Source organism: Anabrus simplex, chromosome 5 (assembly GCF_040414725.1).
Source record: "Anabrus simplex isolate iqAnaSimp1 chromosome 5, ASM4041472v1, whole genome shotgun sequence".
NCBI classification, from domain to species: Eukaryota; Metazoa; Arthropoda; class Insecta; order Orthoptera; family Tettigoniidae; genus Anabrus; species Anabrus simplex.
The window spans coordinates 14,299,429-14,315,254 of NC_090269.1; the positions used below are offsets into that span (position 1 = coordinate 14,299,429).

Here is a 15,826-nt window from a genome sequence, read left to right on the forward strand (position 1 = left end):
GTGCCCAAAAAACTTCAGTCTCCTCTTACGTTTTCTGTCTATGATTTTCTCTGTCAGTATGGATAGATCTTCATTTTTCTTCTTCCTCCATGTACCACACTTTTTTCCGGGTCCTAAGTTCTTTCACAATGTATTTTTGTTTGTTTCTTTCTTTCTTAGATTACCCATTTCTCCTTTGTTATTAAGTATCAGAAATTCATCATCATCATCATCATCATCATCATATAAAGGCTTTGCCTTGTCGCTGCAGCCATTGATCTTCTCTCTGCGATCCTTTTCATTTCTCTATAACCTTGGCATGCCATCATCTCAACTACCCATTCAACGATCTTCTTCCGTGGTTTCCCTCTGTCTTTCCTTCCCATCAACTTACCTCCAAACAAGTTGTTGATGAAGTCATTATGCCGGAAAATGTGACCAAGAACTGTCGCTTTTCTACTTTAAAGTCCCTCTGGCTTGATAACCGTGGTATAGTATCTGTTGTTTGTCCTGCAAGATATCGTTCGTTTGCTGTATTTATTCTGTGCTAATCTATATCTGGCCTTCCACTTATTTGCTTCTTTATCAAGCCCAATCCGCTGGATCCGTTCTCCAAGATATTTAAAGTTATCTGACCTCTTGGCTTTCCCATACTCTATATATAGAGCTTAAAATGTATTTAGTTATTTCGTAAATTTCGAGAGATATTTCACATGTCACAAATGATTTCGTTTTTCATGTTATTTGACTGTCTCTTCTCCTTTTTTCAGGAAGTTTCGGTGTTCCTTTTCGAGAAGCGCTGTGCGGAGAAGTTACACAAGCCAAAAAGAAAGGAAACTGTGACGGAAATCCTCCGTGGTAGCGTGCGACAGCTCGAGCGCTTCCGGCATCCTAAGATTCTGCAAGTTCTGCATCCTGTGGAGGAATGTAGTGAGACACTAGCTTTCGCGTCAGAGCCCGTGCTCGCCAGCTTAGCCAATGTGTTGGCATTCCAGGAATGTGGTGGTGGGGGAGGCGCCGGTCCACCCTCCACCGGGGCATCACAGCAGACACAGCCCGCCAGCGCACCGCGACCTCCGCCACACGCTAGGGAGTACCATTTCCTCGATATCGAGCTCAAGTACGGGATACTGCAGGTAAGAACATGTCTTCATAACTACATTTCGATGAAACGCTCATACATTTAATGAAATTCCACCAGAAACTCCAAACTTGCTGTTGTGAAGAGGACGATCTTTGTTGAAAACAAATCGAAGGAGCCAGTATCTTTCTGACCCTGCCATTATCTTTACAAGTGTGAAAAACGAAAAAATATATTTTTATGTTGTCATTTCTCATTCATTATTTCCAGTGGATCCAGGGTTCAATTCCCGATCGGGTCGTGGATTTTAACCTTAATTGCTCAATATTTCTTGCACGAGGTCTGGCTGTTTTTGTAGAGCCAGGGGCGGTGAGTGGTATTGTCGCAGTGTTGCACAACTCCCTGTAATTTAACATTTCATTTCTCGTCTTTTATTCTAATTTTTGTTCAATAAACCTAGCATATACTGCATTTTAAAGCATGTTAAAATCAACGTCCATTGGTCGTTCGATATAAGTTACTAATCTTTCGTAGTGGACCAATAAACGCTGTCGGCTTCGAATCAAATTCAGGGGTTTGCTTTCCTAAGGCTACTCCGAAGCGGTGAGCATAAGCCTGTACATAGCGTCAGGTATCGGTCCTTGGCTTTTGTACGAGACCTACAAGCCCCCTATCGAGAAACAACCCAAATGTCCCCATTAGATTGCACCACTACGCGGAGACGACTTCATTCCTGCATTCTATCCTCTCGCAATGATAATTTTTTTCCGCACTACTACGGTACGCCATGCAAGTCACCCACAATATTACCAAGATTTTGCACCAATGAATAGAAGGGAGGGCAAATTTTCAATTCAAGTGAGGTGAGAATAACTGTAGTTTACTGTAAAATTAGCTTCTTATTTTTTGTGTTTAATTACCGGATATATTTCAGTTTTAATAGGTATGAAGTTCATTACTTAACGATAATAGATTTTCTTGATATTTATGTAAGCTTCTCATATAAAATGTGACATTGAACATTTCCATAAAACACCCAGCTTCAGATAACACCAGCCGCCACTGCGTAGGGCCCTATTCTTACTGACACGCAAGTAGTCTAGAGGGCTTCTACTCGAAAACAGACCACCACAAGGCCTCTACGGAGGCCATACGCCATTATTATTATTATTATTATTATTATTATTATTATTATTATTATTATTATTATTTATTTGACCATACAGTACGTCGATGAAGAAACAACACCTCATATGTTATTAATGCTCTTCCTATCCATTATTTCCCTGAATAATAGTCACGCCTTCCAGACACATTTTGATTATGCAATCTATCAGAACAATTTTCGTTGTTAAATACAGTATACAGTAGGAGTGCGTAAATACGTCACGCAAACATACATTCATACAATGCGGATGGAATACAAATTGATATCCCAGGTAAAAGATGAATGAATGAATTAATTATTTAGTTAGTTAGTTAGGTATTTCTTCTTCTTCTTCTTCTTCTTCAGAAGCAGAAGAAGAAGAAGAAGAAGAAGCGTCACGGAAATATGCATTGGTACATTGCGGATGGAATACAAATTGATAGCCCAGGACAAAAATTTATTTATTTATTTATTTATTTATTTATTTATTTATTTATTTATTTATTTATTTATTTATTTATTTATTTATTTATTTATTTATTTATTTATTTTTGACTTAAGCAGTGGCGAAGTTAGTACTCGTGGACGTCTCTTACACTTAACCACGCAAATTAAAAATAATACACATATAAAATAAATATATTATTTTATTATAAAATCAAAGGTAACTGAGCTGAAATTGAAAGATTCGGAGAACATATAATGAAGAAAGAAAGCAAATATCACAAAATAAATAAAATGAAGGATAAAGAAATCCGGAGCATGAAAGTGGAAAAGAAACGGGGAAAGTTGTAATGAAAAAAGTAACATACAAATTGAAAAATATAAGCAATGCATAAACAAACGGTAATACATAATAAAGTAATCAAAATATACATATGAGCATAGACCGTGATCTATGTACATGATTTAAGAGCTAAATATTATGTAACGATGACCGCATGCCAAGAAAATAAAATCTTAATTAATGTAACAAGTCAGAGGTTCACAGATGATGTTTACACTTTTATGATGAGGAAAAAAGCCCATTGTTCATAAATTGCTTAACCCTGAGTTGCTAATGTGTGAAAATGTAAATTGCTACTCTGCGTCTGACAGACCCGAATTGTATACCAGCCCTTTTGATGGGCAGAACAAGAAATTGCGGTTCAGGATATCATAATAACGTATTCATATAAACTTAAGAAACATCTTGCTTTGGTCTATGATTACCATATTTATCATTTAAATAATTATCGTGCTAATTTACACTACTAAATATTGCATATCCTATGTATATAAAGCCACAAGGCTAACTGACTCACTCACTCACTGACTGACTGACATTAATGTTTGCCCACTTCCAGGTGAGCTAGGAACTTGAAACTCGGCAATCTGATAGCTATTAGGCTGCAACCCAAGGAAAAATTCCAAAAAGTTGAAATTTTTCATATTTAGCCCCCTCCCCACCAAATCAAAGTATCGGTCTCAAATTTCGGATTCGACACTTCCAGATGAACTAGGAACTTGAGATTCGGAAATGTGATAGCTATTAGGCTGCAATCCTTGGAAAAATTCCAAAGAGTTCAAATTTTTCATATTTAGCCCCCCCTCTCGTCCAATCAAATAGGCTGCATTGAGCAAAAGTTCCAAATGTTGATTTTTTGTTATTTTTAATTCCCTTCCCTTAAACTAAATTTTGGACGATATGTTGCAGTGCGCCAAAAAATAAAATTTGTCGCAGTTACAACTTTGGCCTCAACCGACGGAGAAATTCGAAATAGTTGCATTGTTTAACGTTTTTATCTCCAGAAATTACCGAAATCTGGAAGCAATTTTCATTATGGTGCTAAGTAACGTTTCGAGGATTTTGGTGGCTAAACTGTTAGTCGTACCTCCAAATGGACAAGACGTTCGGATCCCATCATGAAGAGATCTACAACTTCGGTCCCGGAAATTTCGGTCGTATCTTGATCCCTTATGCCTTGGATAGAGCTGCATTTATCCGATTTAACGTCCATTTTCTACATTTTCCCCATTTAATTTTTTGTTTTACACACTTATAAGACCGACAGAATCATGAAATTTGGCAGGCTCATTGGAACGATCGTGGGTCACGTGTGAGCAAAATGCATGATTCCAGCACCCAGTAAAAATGGAAAAACGAAAGTATTACATAAACCCTGCACTCGTAATCCAAGGTTCTAAACCAATCTACGGTAAACTCGATGCAGATACGACAAAACATCAAATAATGGAAATATAGAGCGTTTCAACCACGATAAACCTACCAACTTTCAAGACAATAGCTCCCCGTTACGTTAGGAATATAATGTCTTATCTTGTGAGAATCGTACGTAATTTTCACCACGTTGAAACGTTTAACGCTATCTTTTCTATAAATCGTGAATATACAGTACGAGAAAATATTGGAGGACCAAATATGTACGCGAATATATGGGCCGTCTGGTGGTGCGATCCGTTTTTCGTAACGAAGTACCGGTTCGTCACAGTAATTTTCCTTGTGACCACTTGTAATGTAGAACAATTGGGGGTTTGGGGGCGGAGCCCCCAACGAGCGAAAGCGATTATATATATATATATTCAGTGTAATTCTTGGTATGCACTTTATTCTCTCACACTTTTCAGTCCAAAGGAGATCAGAAAACATAATAAATGTTACTCAGGAGAATTTAAGGAATGGGAACCTGTCACATTTGTTACTAAAGACACTCTCTACAAATGAGCTTTGCATGTTTCTTGAAACACATGAATTTCTTGCATATAAAACATGAAAACTGATACACTCTCCGTACCGGAGGAGCACCTTTCTTTGAGTGATCTCTGCTTACCGCTTTCTCCATTTCGCGTTCTTCTAAGCCCGTCAGTGATATGGCTCGTTTTCTTATTGTTGAAGCAATTTGTTTGTTGTCAGCTTCCTGCTGCAAATGGTTTCTCAAAAGTTCATTCAGAGAGTTTCTTCCGTTTATGTTTTTCTGGCTATTTATGGAGGCAATGTTCAATATGCAGAGGAACAGAGAAAGTGGCCAGCAATTTGTTGTCTTCCCTACTGTTACGATCTCCGCTAATACTACGTGTAATCCCTACCTTCGCATTCTGCTCTTTCTCCGATCACGCCGCCGCTGCGTCACTCATTCTACTGCTCTGCTCACCTGTCGTATGTCTACTCTATTCATCACGTGATTCTGACGTCATGTTCTCCACGCATCGCCTTCTCCGCTTGTGTGTTTGCTGGTGCTTACCTATTGGACACGTGATTATGACGTTTCTGGAACATGCTGGCTTTCAGCTTCTTTACTTTTCTCGATGTTTCTGTACTGCTATATATTCTCACTCCGCCGCTCTAAAAAATTGAGTCTGCCTTCGTCTCGGAGTGGTGGAGCACCAAAACAACTGTGCTACGTTCTATATCGTCATTACCATCTGGACTGTTATTTCTTCAAGTAATTCGGTGAGCAAGACTTATCATAATGTTATTGTGAGATTACAATTTTTCTTGGGCCATCTGCCCCAGCTGAGCTTTCCTTCCGTCGGCTTATTTTAGTATCAAAATCACATATGCAAGTCTTTATTTCTACCATAACTTTTCAATCACGAACTGTGCTATGGACAATGTAATTTTGAAATCACATTATCTGATTCCTAGGACCAATGCTACCTTGTGCAATATAATCATTATAACAGATCCCGCAACATAAACACACCCGGCGAAGTGAATCCTTTCCCCATTTCGATCCCTACCTCATTTCCCCTTTCTCTTCCTTTCGCATTTTTCTTTCAGGTTTGCTCCTTTTTTATTCGGCTTTTATTATTCTTCATTGTACGCTTTATGTCTATTCATACGGTTTTTGGATGCATTTCTTATAATCAATATTGTAAATGTGGCACATTTTTCGTATCTTGTGAGGTTTCCTCTATATAATTCACTATCTATCAAACTCTTGTATTCGATTTATTATCTTGTTGTGAAGTGTTTATTTATTTATTTATTTATTTATTTATTTATTTATTTATTTATTTATTGTTAAATATATCTTATTTATATTGCTAACCTTTGATTTTCTCTTGTTCCTATGTTCTTTTCTATTGGCATAGCTCCTTCTCACTGCGCGTTTCCATCGTTCAATTATTATTACTATTATTATTATTATTATTATTATTATTATTATTATTATTATTATTATTATTATTATTATTATTATTATTATTATTATTATTATTTGTGCCTCTTCTTCTACGATTCTTATGCTTAAGCTATATATATACATATTAACTAATTCTATAACTATTATTATCTCAGCATCGCATGTACATTACCACTACAGACGTGCACTACAGCTGTTGGTAACACTACGTCATATAAAGTACTCATTTGTTCAACCTTGTCTACTCCACCTTTTGTAGAATTGTAGAGGATAATCATCTCAGGCTCCTTAGCGTGGCCTGTGCTCTCGTCAATTTTGGCATCACTGTACGAGGTACTCATCAAAATCACACACTTATTCATCTTCGGCACATATCTGACAATTATGAAGTGTTTCAGCATCTCAAGAATACGTGAAGGTTCCGTTTCATCTGCTGTATGCTTCCTGTACACAGAGGCTAAGGTCATGACTTGTGTTCATACTGCGGTAAAGAAACACAAAAGCGCGAAATGAAACTACATATAATATTACTACCCTGGGTCTAGCGAACCCCTTTTTTACATACCTGCTTGCTAGGTCTGTGGTACCCTGAAAATTAAAACAAAGCTGCAGTGTAACGTCACGACTGGCGTGCACTACCAAACTATTAGCAAAAATAAAGCGGGAAGCTAGAAGAAAGATGAACATTGTCTACTATTGCCAACATGTTCCGAAACAAGATTGAATAACGTCATGGGTCATTCAGACCCAAGAGTAACAATGGAGGGTTAAAGCAGTAATTGAGAAAATTAATTTTCTTGGAATGATATAGCATTTTGAGAATATTAAAGGGAATGAGAAAGAGTTATTGCTAGTAGTATTCTGAGCATTCTACGTAATGACAGATTTTTCAGTCAGTAATTCTAATTCATTCTAGGGAAAATAGCAATATTTTGTGTTCTGCTGGGTAGATTTCTTTGTACTGTAGGTGAATGCAGTACTTTCTTATCTGAGTTCCTTCTTTGACTTAGGTCTACAGACTAACGTTAGAAACATGCACACGTCACATCGTAATTATTGTCAATATGTTAGCCCACACAAACCAATTGAAGACCATTTGAAATTCAAGCCCATCACAACAAAATAGTGACCTCACATCAAAACGGCTATGATAATAGTTACATTCTTTCTTCCTTTCTAAATCCGTGTACATTCTAGGGTTGGCTTTTCTCTCGGACTCAGTGAGGGATCTTTCTTCCACTGCCCCAAGGGCAGTGTCCTGAACCGTGGGATATTGGGTTGGGGATACAACACAACTGGGAAGAACAAGTGCCTCGCCCGGACGGGCTCACCTACTATGCTGAGCAGGGCAGTGCTGGGGGGATGGGTATAATGTAAAGGTGGACAAGGAACAGGGAAGGAAACGGCCGTGGCGTTAGGTTACATACCATCCCGGCATTTGCCTGGAGAAGAAGTGGCAAATCACGGAAATCTACTTCGAGGATAGCTGAGGTGGAAATCGAACACCTGGAACACCCAGGTTCGATTCCTGGCTCTGCCGAGAAATTTGAAAATTCGTACGAGGGCTGGAACGGGGTCCACACAGCCTAGGAAGGTCAACTGAGGAGAGGGGGTTTCGACTCTCACCTCAGCCATCCTCGAAGTGGTTTTCCGTGGTTTCCCAGTTCTCCTCGAGGCAAATGCCGGGATGGTAACCTAACATAAGGTCACAGCCGTTTCCTTCCGTCTTCTTTGTGTATCCCCTCCGATCTTTCCATCCCCCACAAGTCCCCCGTTCATCATAGCAGGTGAGGCCGTCTGGGCGAGGTACTGGTCCTTCTCCCCGGTTGTATCCCCCGACCCAATGTCTCATGCTCCCGGACACTGTCCTTGAGGCGTTAGATGTGGAATCCCTTGCTGAGTCGAGGAAATAACTAACCCTGGAGGGTAAAAGGGTTAAGAATGAAATACAGGAGGTTTTATTTGAGTGCTTCCATAGTTTTAACGGCTAAGCTGCTGAACTGGCAACCATGATCCACTTAGAGGTTTGTACTTAAATTGGTTTCAGTTCTCACTAACTAAAGAACTATATAAACCAAACCCCATGCACAAGATCCCGGAGGGGCCATGGCCTACCAAGCGACCGCTGCTCAGCCCGAAGCCCTGTAGATTATGAGGTGTTGTGTGGTCAGGACGACGAACCTTCTCGCCCAATTTTATTGGCTTTGTAGAGCGGGGCTGCCAACTCACCGTCAGATAGCTCCTCGACTGTAATAACTTAGGCAGAACAAACCTCGAACCAGCCCGCAGGTCCCGGTAAAAAGCCCTGACCTGGACGGGAATCGAACCCGAGGCCTCCGGGTAAAAGGCAGGAACGCTACCTCTACACCGCGTGGCCGGCACAGAACTATACTCTTCCGTAACGATAACTTATTTGGTTACAACTGTGAAAAATATACGAACAAACTTGAATAAAAAGCTGTTCAAATAAAGTTTGAAAAATATCAAACGGTACAACTGACAAACTCTTAACTTCACGCAAAGAGAACTTGCTCGAAACTGAGTTGACAGTTTGTTGCTACAAATTATTATTGACATTATGCATTGCTCTCGAGTAAATATGTTACAAAAGTGAAATATTCTGCAAAATTTATGCGTGATACTATGTCAGGTGCCATACACATAGGGAAAGTATCATTTCCTAACTAAACTATGATATTTTGGTATCAATTTTCATTGCTGTAATTAATGTTTAAATAATTTGGTGCAGATCTTTTCTTAAGAACGTGCCGTGGTGTTGCAAGACATGGCAAGGGCAAGTAGTTTTTTCTTTTTTTTCAGTCGTGCTGTGTTACACTGAACGCAATAAACTGATGGTAGAGGCACGCGTGTTGAAATTCTTCTACATAAAGTGTGTAAGAAAACAAATCTATTTTGACTAATTCCACTAAATTTCCCAGAGTGATATTAGTCTACAGGTCGTTCTATGTTAAGAAAACCGTCTTGCTCTTATAACAACAGGGTGGCCATATCGAACAGCTCTGCTCAACAGCAAACCGTGGCGTATAATATGTTGGTGAAACTCAGAACTTGAGTTTAAAATAAAAGAAATAAGAAACTTAACTGCAATTCTTTTTAAAATCTAACGTAAAGGGGTTATAGGGGGGGGGGGATTCTATTTTTGTTTTGATAGCAACATGGGTAATCTACTTCACATACAGAACAACAGTAGTGAAGTTCAACGCAAGCTGGGAGAAAATAGAAAACAGATTAATAGACTCGGGTTGTGGGATGCAGTTAATACACTTTTCCAGGCTACGCCTATTACTGCCCACGGAAAGAAAGGTAACACTAAAATGCGCTTTTGAAAAAGTGGTCAGTATGTGGCAAAAATAAAATGCGCTTAAGAAACAACAGCTAAATAACAAGACCAAGCACAGATAAAAGTCATAGCGAATTGCTGTATCAGTAGAAATCATACCGTGAAGTTTCGCTGCACACGACAGCATCAACATCTTCAGTAACAACTGCTGTACAGGAAAAGAATATTACAACACACACACAAATAAACAGATGATTTCTCCACACAGTGATAAGCTGCCGGCGATTCACAACGTAACGGAATATGCGTTACATGTACCAGAGCAACTCCAGAAAGAAAATGAAGGAAGGCTACAAAGCGATGGCTCTACTATTGTATTTATAAAATAGAAAAGCGTCAGTAGTTATTTTAATAACTTACGGGAAAAACATGCCTCATCCATTTTCTTTCTCTCATAATACATTATAAAGTACATAGTAATATTCCTTAATCTCGAGGAATCATTGGTGTCTAGGACGGGATGTGTTCTCTCCTTGTAGGACCATAAGAGAAATACTGGGTCCTTAACATGGAATGAGCTAAAGGGAATTTTTTTTTTTTTTGCGAAGAGTTTGTGGGACCCCTTTAAGACCCGGGCCCGCTTACATTGCAGGCCCTGCAGGCCCTAACGTTACTTCCGTGTGGTGCCCTAAAGTTCCGAGTAAAAAGCCAATAGGCTAGATCTGAATTTGTGTCTAAATGTTCTCTTTACATTATTACTACGGCGGTTGCTAGTATTGGACGGTATGATTGGCCGTGTACTAATGTAATTAGCCGAACGTGGGCGGGCGTGTTAACCGACTGGATGGCACACGCCATGCAAAACTGACATTTGCGAGATATGTCAGTCACAATTACTCCCCTGTTGTCGAGTGCCGAGTGACACCAATCATGCGGCACGGTTATCTAATACAGCTGGGAGATAGCACAGTAGAAGTACACCGCGTTTTACTTTCTTTGAATACAAATAAAATGTGAATTATTGTGCAGAGTGTAGAAAATGAGGAAAATCATAATCTGGTTGATAAGTTGACTTAAAATCCTTAAGATCCTTAAGATCTTTAGGATCTTAAGATCCATATATTATTTGTTCAACCTTGCAAACTAAGTAATTCTAGTAAACCCTTAATTGGACTTCACATAGCTTCTCGGGAAGAGAAGTAATCACAAAGAATGTAATCCTAGTAAATGTAGTACTGTACCTAGGTATCATGACTCATCATCATCATCATCATTATCTAAAGGCTGTGCCTTGTCGTAGCAACCATTGATCTCTTCTCTCTGCGATCCTTTTCATTTCTCCATAACCTTGGCATCCCATCATCTCAACTACCTCTTCAATGGTCTTCTTCCGTGGTTTCCCTCTGCCTTTCTTTCCCATCACCTTGCCTTCGAAAAAGTTCTTTATGAAGTCATTATGCCGGAGAATGTGACAATGAGCCATTTATTCCTTACAACTTTTTCTCTTTTTGAAACGAATACCTCAGATCACGCATTTCTCTTTCCTTAATAACTCTTCAAACCTTTTCGCACATTTTTCTGGGAGAATCTTATTGTATCATATTTCTATACAGTTTATCAGGAAAAGTTATTGCTTGGAATAGAACTACAGAGACAATGCACATAAGCAAATTCTACTCGACTTATATTTTGTGCGATACAATGGATGTACGGGTCATATCAACATGGATTTCGATTACTGGTACTATATTTTGGAAAAACATTTGGTTCGCATTTCAAGTAAATTGAAACAATGATAAAGAATAACGTTGTTAACGAACAGTTGAACAAAAATATTAACGTAATTACATTATCGTTATTCAAGAACATTTGTGGAGTGTCTGTTAAAATGCGCCATTTCCACCCTAAGAAAGTTGTGGGAAAACGTAAGGAAATCTATAATACAAGGCACATGGGACATACCCACGATCGGGTATCGTACTACTTTTAAGGAATTACATCTTTCTGGTCGGGATTTCTCATGGCATTCTACAATATTCAAATACTTCAATGCATGTGGCCGAAATACTAGAATAAATATCTGGTGCAGGCTAAAATGATTAATATTCTTCAACGTGGAATATAATTCTACATACTTGAATTTAGCATTTAATTTACAATATTTTAATACCTTCCTGGTGTGAGTGTTCAAAGGCCCTAATAAATCCTGGTTCATTGTACATCTTATGGCGGCAGTGTTCAAGTATATTGTATACTTTGACGCAACATACTGTAGTTAGCTCAAATACTGTCCTACTTCCTCCTCATCTCTTGGATCGCAATCGGTTCTTAACTACATTATTGATTCTATACAGGGAGAGATGCATAAATTTAAATTATTGAAAAAAAAAGACTGAGTCCTACTTAAAAATTGAATTTAGCGGTTCGAAGCAAAAGAAAAGGAATTTCAATAGTTGCAAATTATAAAATAATATGATAAAAATATAAAGCTAACAACGTGACTAGAACACGCGTGAGTCTAACTTGATTCCAGCGCATGAATCCTCTAATAGCAATCAAATATGTCAAACAAGATGTTCTAGGATCCAAGGACAATCCGTTAGAATTATCATTATTATTACTAGCATGTACCCGCGGCTTCTCCCGCGTTTATTAATTCAACCGTTAGATGTTTTAAAAACATTTATTTTAAACCAAAATAGAAGGTAAAAGTATTTATTAACACACATAGTTTTTACATTAATTGCATGCGACACATTATTTTATATTTGTTCCATTGACAATGGGAGAAGTACAGTTTTCGAAGATGAACTTCTACAGCTTTAAGCGATTGTCCTTATCCGTGTTTGATCCACATGGAAAATCTCAAATACGTCCAAATTGAAATGGTATATCCGAAGGGATGGTTTGAAACCGAGGAATGAATACTACTTAGCCTGCAGCGTGACCAATCTTCACGGCGACTCCAGTAATATTCGGCATCAGTTTGTTGAGAATCATATTCCTTTGCAGAGGGAAGGAGCATTTATATACCTGAAAAGGATAATCGGTGCCACAATCGTCGGCTTCAGGATATTCGAGGGTACTCCAGTTGACTAAAATTTATTCAAAAGCTCCGTCGTGTAGTTAACAGCTCCATCCCACAGCCAACTAAATACACTGTCAGTCTGCGCATATTGTGTATACTTACTGACATGTAATCTCTTACTATTTCTCCGCTGGTAATACAGAAGGTAGTGATTAATATGTATTTTCTTACTGTTGGGTTCGATTCAGTTTTGCTGACCTTACAGTTTAAGGACCCTACTTGCCGATGTGATGTTTTACAGTTACTGTTAATCCTGCACGTGCCGGGCTGTGTGGCTCAGACGGTTAAGGTGCTGGCCTTCTGATCCCAACTTGGCAGGTTCGATTCTGGCTCAGTCCGGTAGTATTTGAAGGTGCTCAAATACGTTAGCCTCGTGTCGGTAGATTTACTGGAATGTAAAAGAACTCCTGCGGGAGTAAATTCCGGCACCTCAGCGTCTCCTAAAAACGTAAAAGAGTAGTTAGTGGGACGTAAAACAAATAACAGTATTATTATTATTATTATTAATCCTGCATGTTGGCAGTAAACAGGCACTGTCTTTCTCGTGGCTTAGGACATTTGTATTGCCTCTGCCGTATTGTCAATATAACTAGTGCTACATTCGGGGGTATAAGTAAAGCATATTTTTTTCTGTAGCATTGTAAATCTGTTTGGGTAATGCTAGAAGTAGACTTGTGACATGCTCGAATAATGCATTTAATAACGTAGTTGGTGTGAAATGACGAACGCGGCATTTTATTGATTAGGTCTTATTTCGTCCAATTCGTATGTATGGAATGAAATTAGGATGAATAAGAAACAAGAAAATTCTGCAAGGACTGGTCCGAAAGGAAAGCAGCATTATCTCCTCTGTAAAAATCAGTTCAGTTGAAATAGGTAGAAATTTCGTTATCAACCTAACTTAACATAAACTTGTCTTGTTACGGTTTGCAAACTTAGATAGACATAGTCTACGGCATAGTCTATGTGGGTATAATCTATTTGCTTGTGTCTATTATTACAGCGTGGTTTCACGTTCGACAAGTGATAGCTACTTCAAGAAAGGAAATGAATTATACGTATTTCAACCAGGCAAACGCTGAATATTAGTCTATAGTAATGGTTGTATCGAAATAAAGGCAGAAATACATAAAATTAAATTGAGTGAGGTGAGGGAGAGTGTGTATTTCCTTAATTCCTCATTGAGACTGAAAACCGACTTAATTATGAATATCTCGATCGATCATTTACTTGGGTACATTGAGGTTAGTTAGTTGATGGTTGTCTCTCGTGATTTCAATATGTAACTAGTGATGGTTGCAGCAGTGATGATGCCTTACAAAAGAGATTAAGGTGGCGGTATTTGCTTTCTAGTGCACAGCCTCACATGCCGACTACTATACGTGCAGGATGTCCTAAAGCGTCACGACTCGACGCAATTGCTGAAATAGAGAAATTTCCTATCTGGCAGCGATTCCCCGCCGGCGCGTGTGACCGAATGCTTTAATTAATGAACAACATTATCCAAAAACACTATAACACTTATAAAATATTCGCTGTCTATCGTAACCAACGAATTTTAAAATGTGAACAGAACCAAGTCGATTTTATGTAGTTATGCTTGCAAATGTAAAAGGTTATTACCACTCTGCACCACAAAGAATTTTGTTATTATGTCACTTGCATACGTAATTGAGTACTAATTGGTGACTCGAGAGGAATGATGGAATATCTCTTCACCGTAGATGTTTGTATTCAACGTAATCTAGGCTAGTGGAGTGTCAACTTAGTTTGTTCCATAAGGGCAAACATAACGAATTATTTACGAATATAGGGAGAAAACGATTTGCTACTACCAGAGTCAAGTATGATTTCTATTTCTGCGCCACATTTGCTCAAAAGTATTTCGACAACATGATATAGAACCACAAACTTGAGAACTGCTACTGAATTTTATACTGACAGGCAAAGTAACTAATAGTAATCGTAAAACTGCAAACATTTTCAAGATAAAATTTTAAGACGTGTTCTTCTAGTATAGGACGGATAGGTACAAATAATGAGACAACGTTAAATATGATTTTTAATGGTAGCATACAATTCCAAGTTACAGGGCAAACTTATACAAGACACTAGTGGGGATTTCAACTATTTACCTACATGTAGGATATAGGAAACCAAACTCTAAGCGAGCTTTAAAATATACCTCCTTTATATAAGGGCTATTTCCATTTCACTATGTATATTATGTTTTGCAACCAAATACAGATGAGGCGTGCTAGGGACTACATGTCAGTTTCAATATATCCTTTCTTGTTGTTTCCTCTTCCTTTCTTTCCAGTATTCCTTCATAATTGCGCTATGCTTTATTCTTCTTTCTCAGACACTTTGGATCGGCTTTCCTTTTAATTCTTCCCTGGAGTTTTTCAACTCTTGATTTTTATTTTTTTTAAATCTCTCTTTCCATAGCTTTCTCTTCTCTTATTTTATTTCTTTCTACAGTATATCTTTCCTGACGTCTTGTGTCCAGCTTGCTCTTGACTTTTTCTCCCAAATGTACTTGAATATTTGTTTTGTCAATTTGATATCATCCATTGTATAGATGACAAAAATAGGAATATAACTTTTTCTTATAGTTTCTGTTATACTTTCTATGTTCTGGTAAATTTCCTTATTAATTTTTAATTTCCACTCTTCTGTTGTTTTCATTGTACATAAGTTTTGCTCGTGATTCTTCCTTCTATCATTCAAGTTTATGTAAACTATAGTTAAAACTATATTTATTAATTCATTATTATTGTTATTTTTATTGTTCTGGGAATATCGTGTAATGCAAAGATGTAATGAGGTGCCGGGGTGAATGGGTGGACAAGGAAATGACCAGAGCATAATTTAAAACACTAAATTTTGAAATGTTATTTCTTTCCTTCTTTTTTATTTTAAAATCTAGTAGATAGAAGATTTGGAGAAAACAACAGCTGTTAAATAGGATAAAAATGAGCTTGTCAGCTCTGATAACAGCGGACTGTAAGTCCAAAATCAGGTACAAAAACTAGAGAGAATTAACCACCCGATAATATACAGGGAATGAGCGTTATAGCTCTGA

General features: G+C 38.0%; 1 protein-coding gene across 1 annotated transcript in view; it reads left to right on the forward strand.

Moving 5' to 3' along the window:
• The window catches only part of bma (SCY1-like protein bma), a 1,798,985-nt gene that overhangs the window by 586,206 nt on the left and 1,196,953 nt on the right, over positions 1 to 15,826 (forward strand). Inside the window, exon 2 of the mRNA XM_068227755.1 lies at positions 750 to 1,115. Coding sequence (XP_068083856.1) covers positions 750 to 1,115 — 366 coding nt within the window. The remainder of the gene's footprint in view (positions 1 to 749; positions 1,116 to 15,826) is intronic.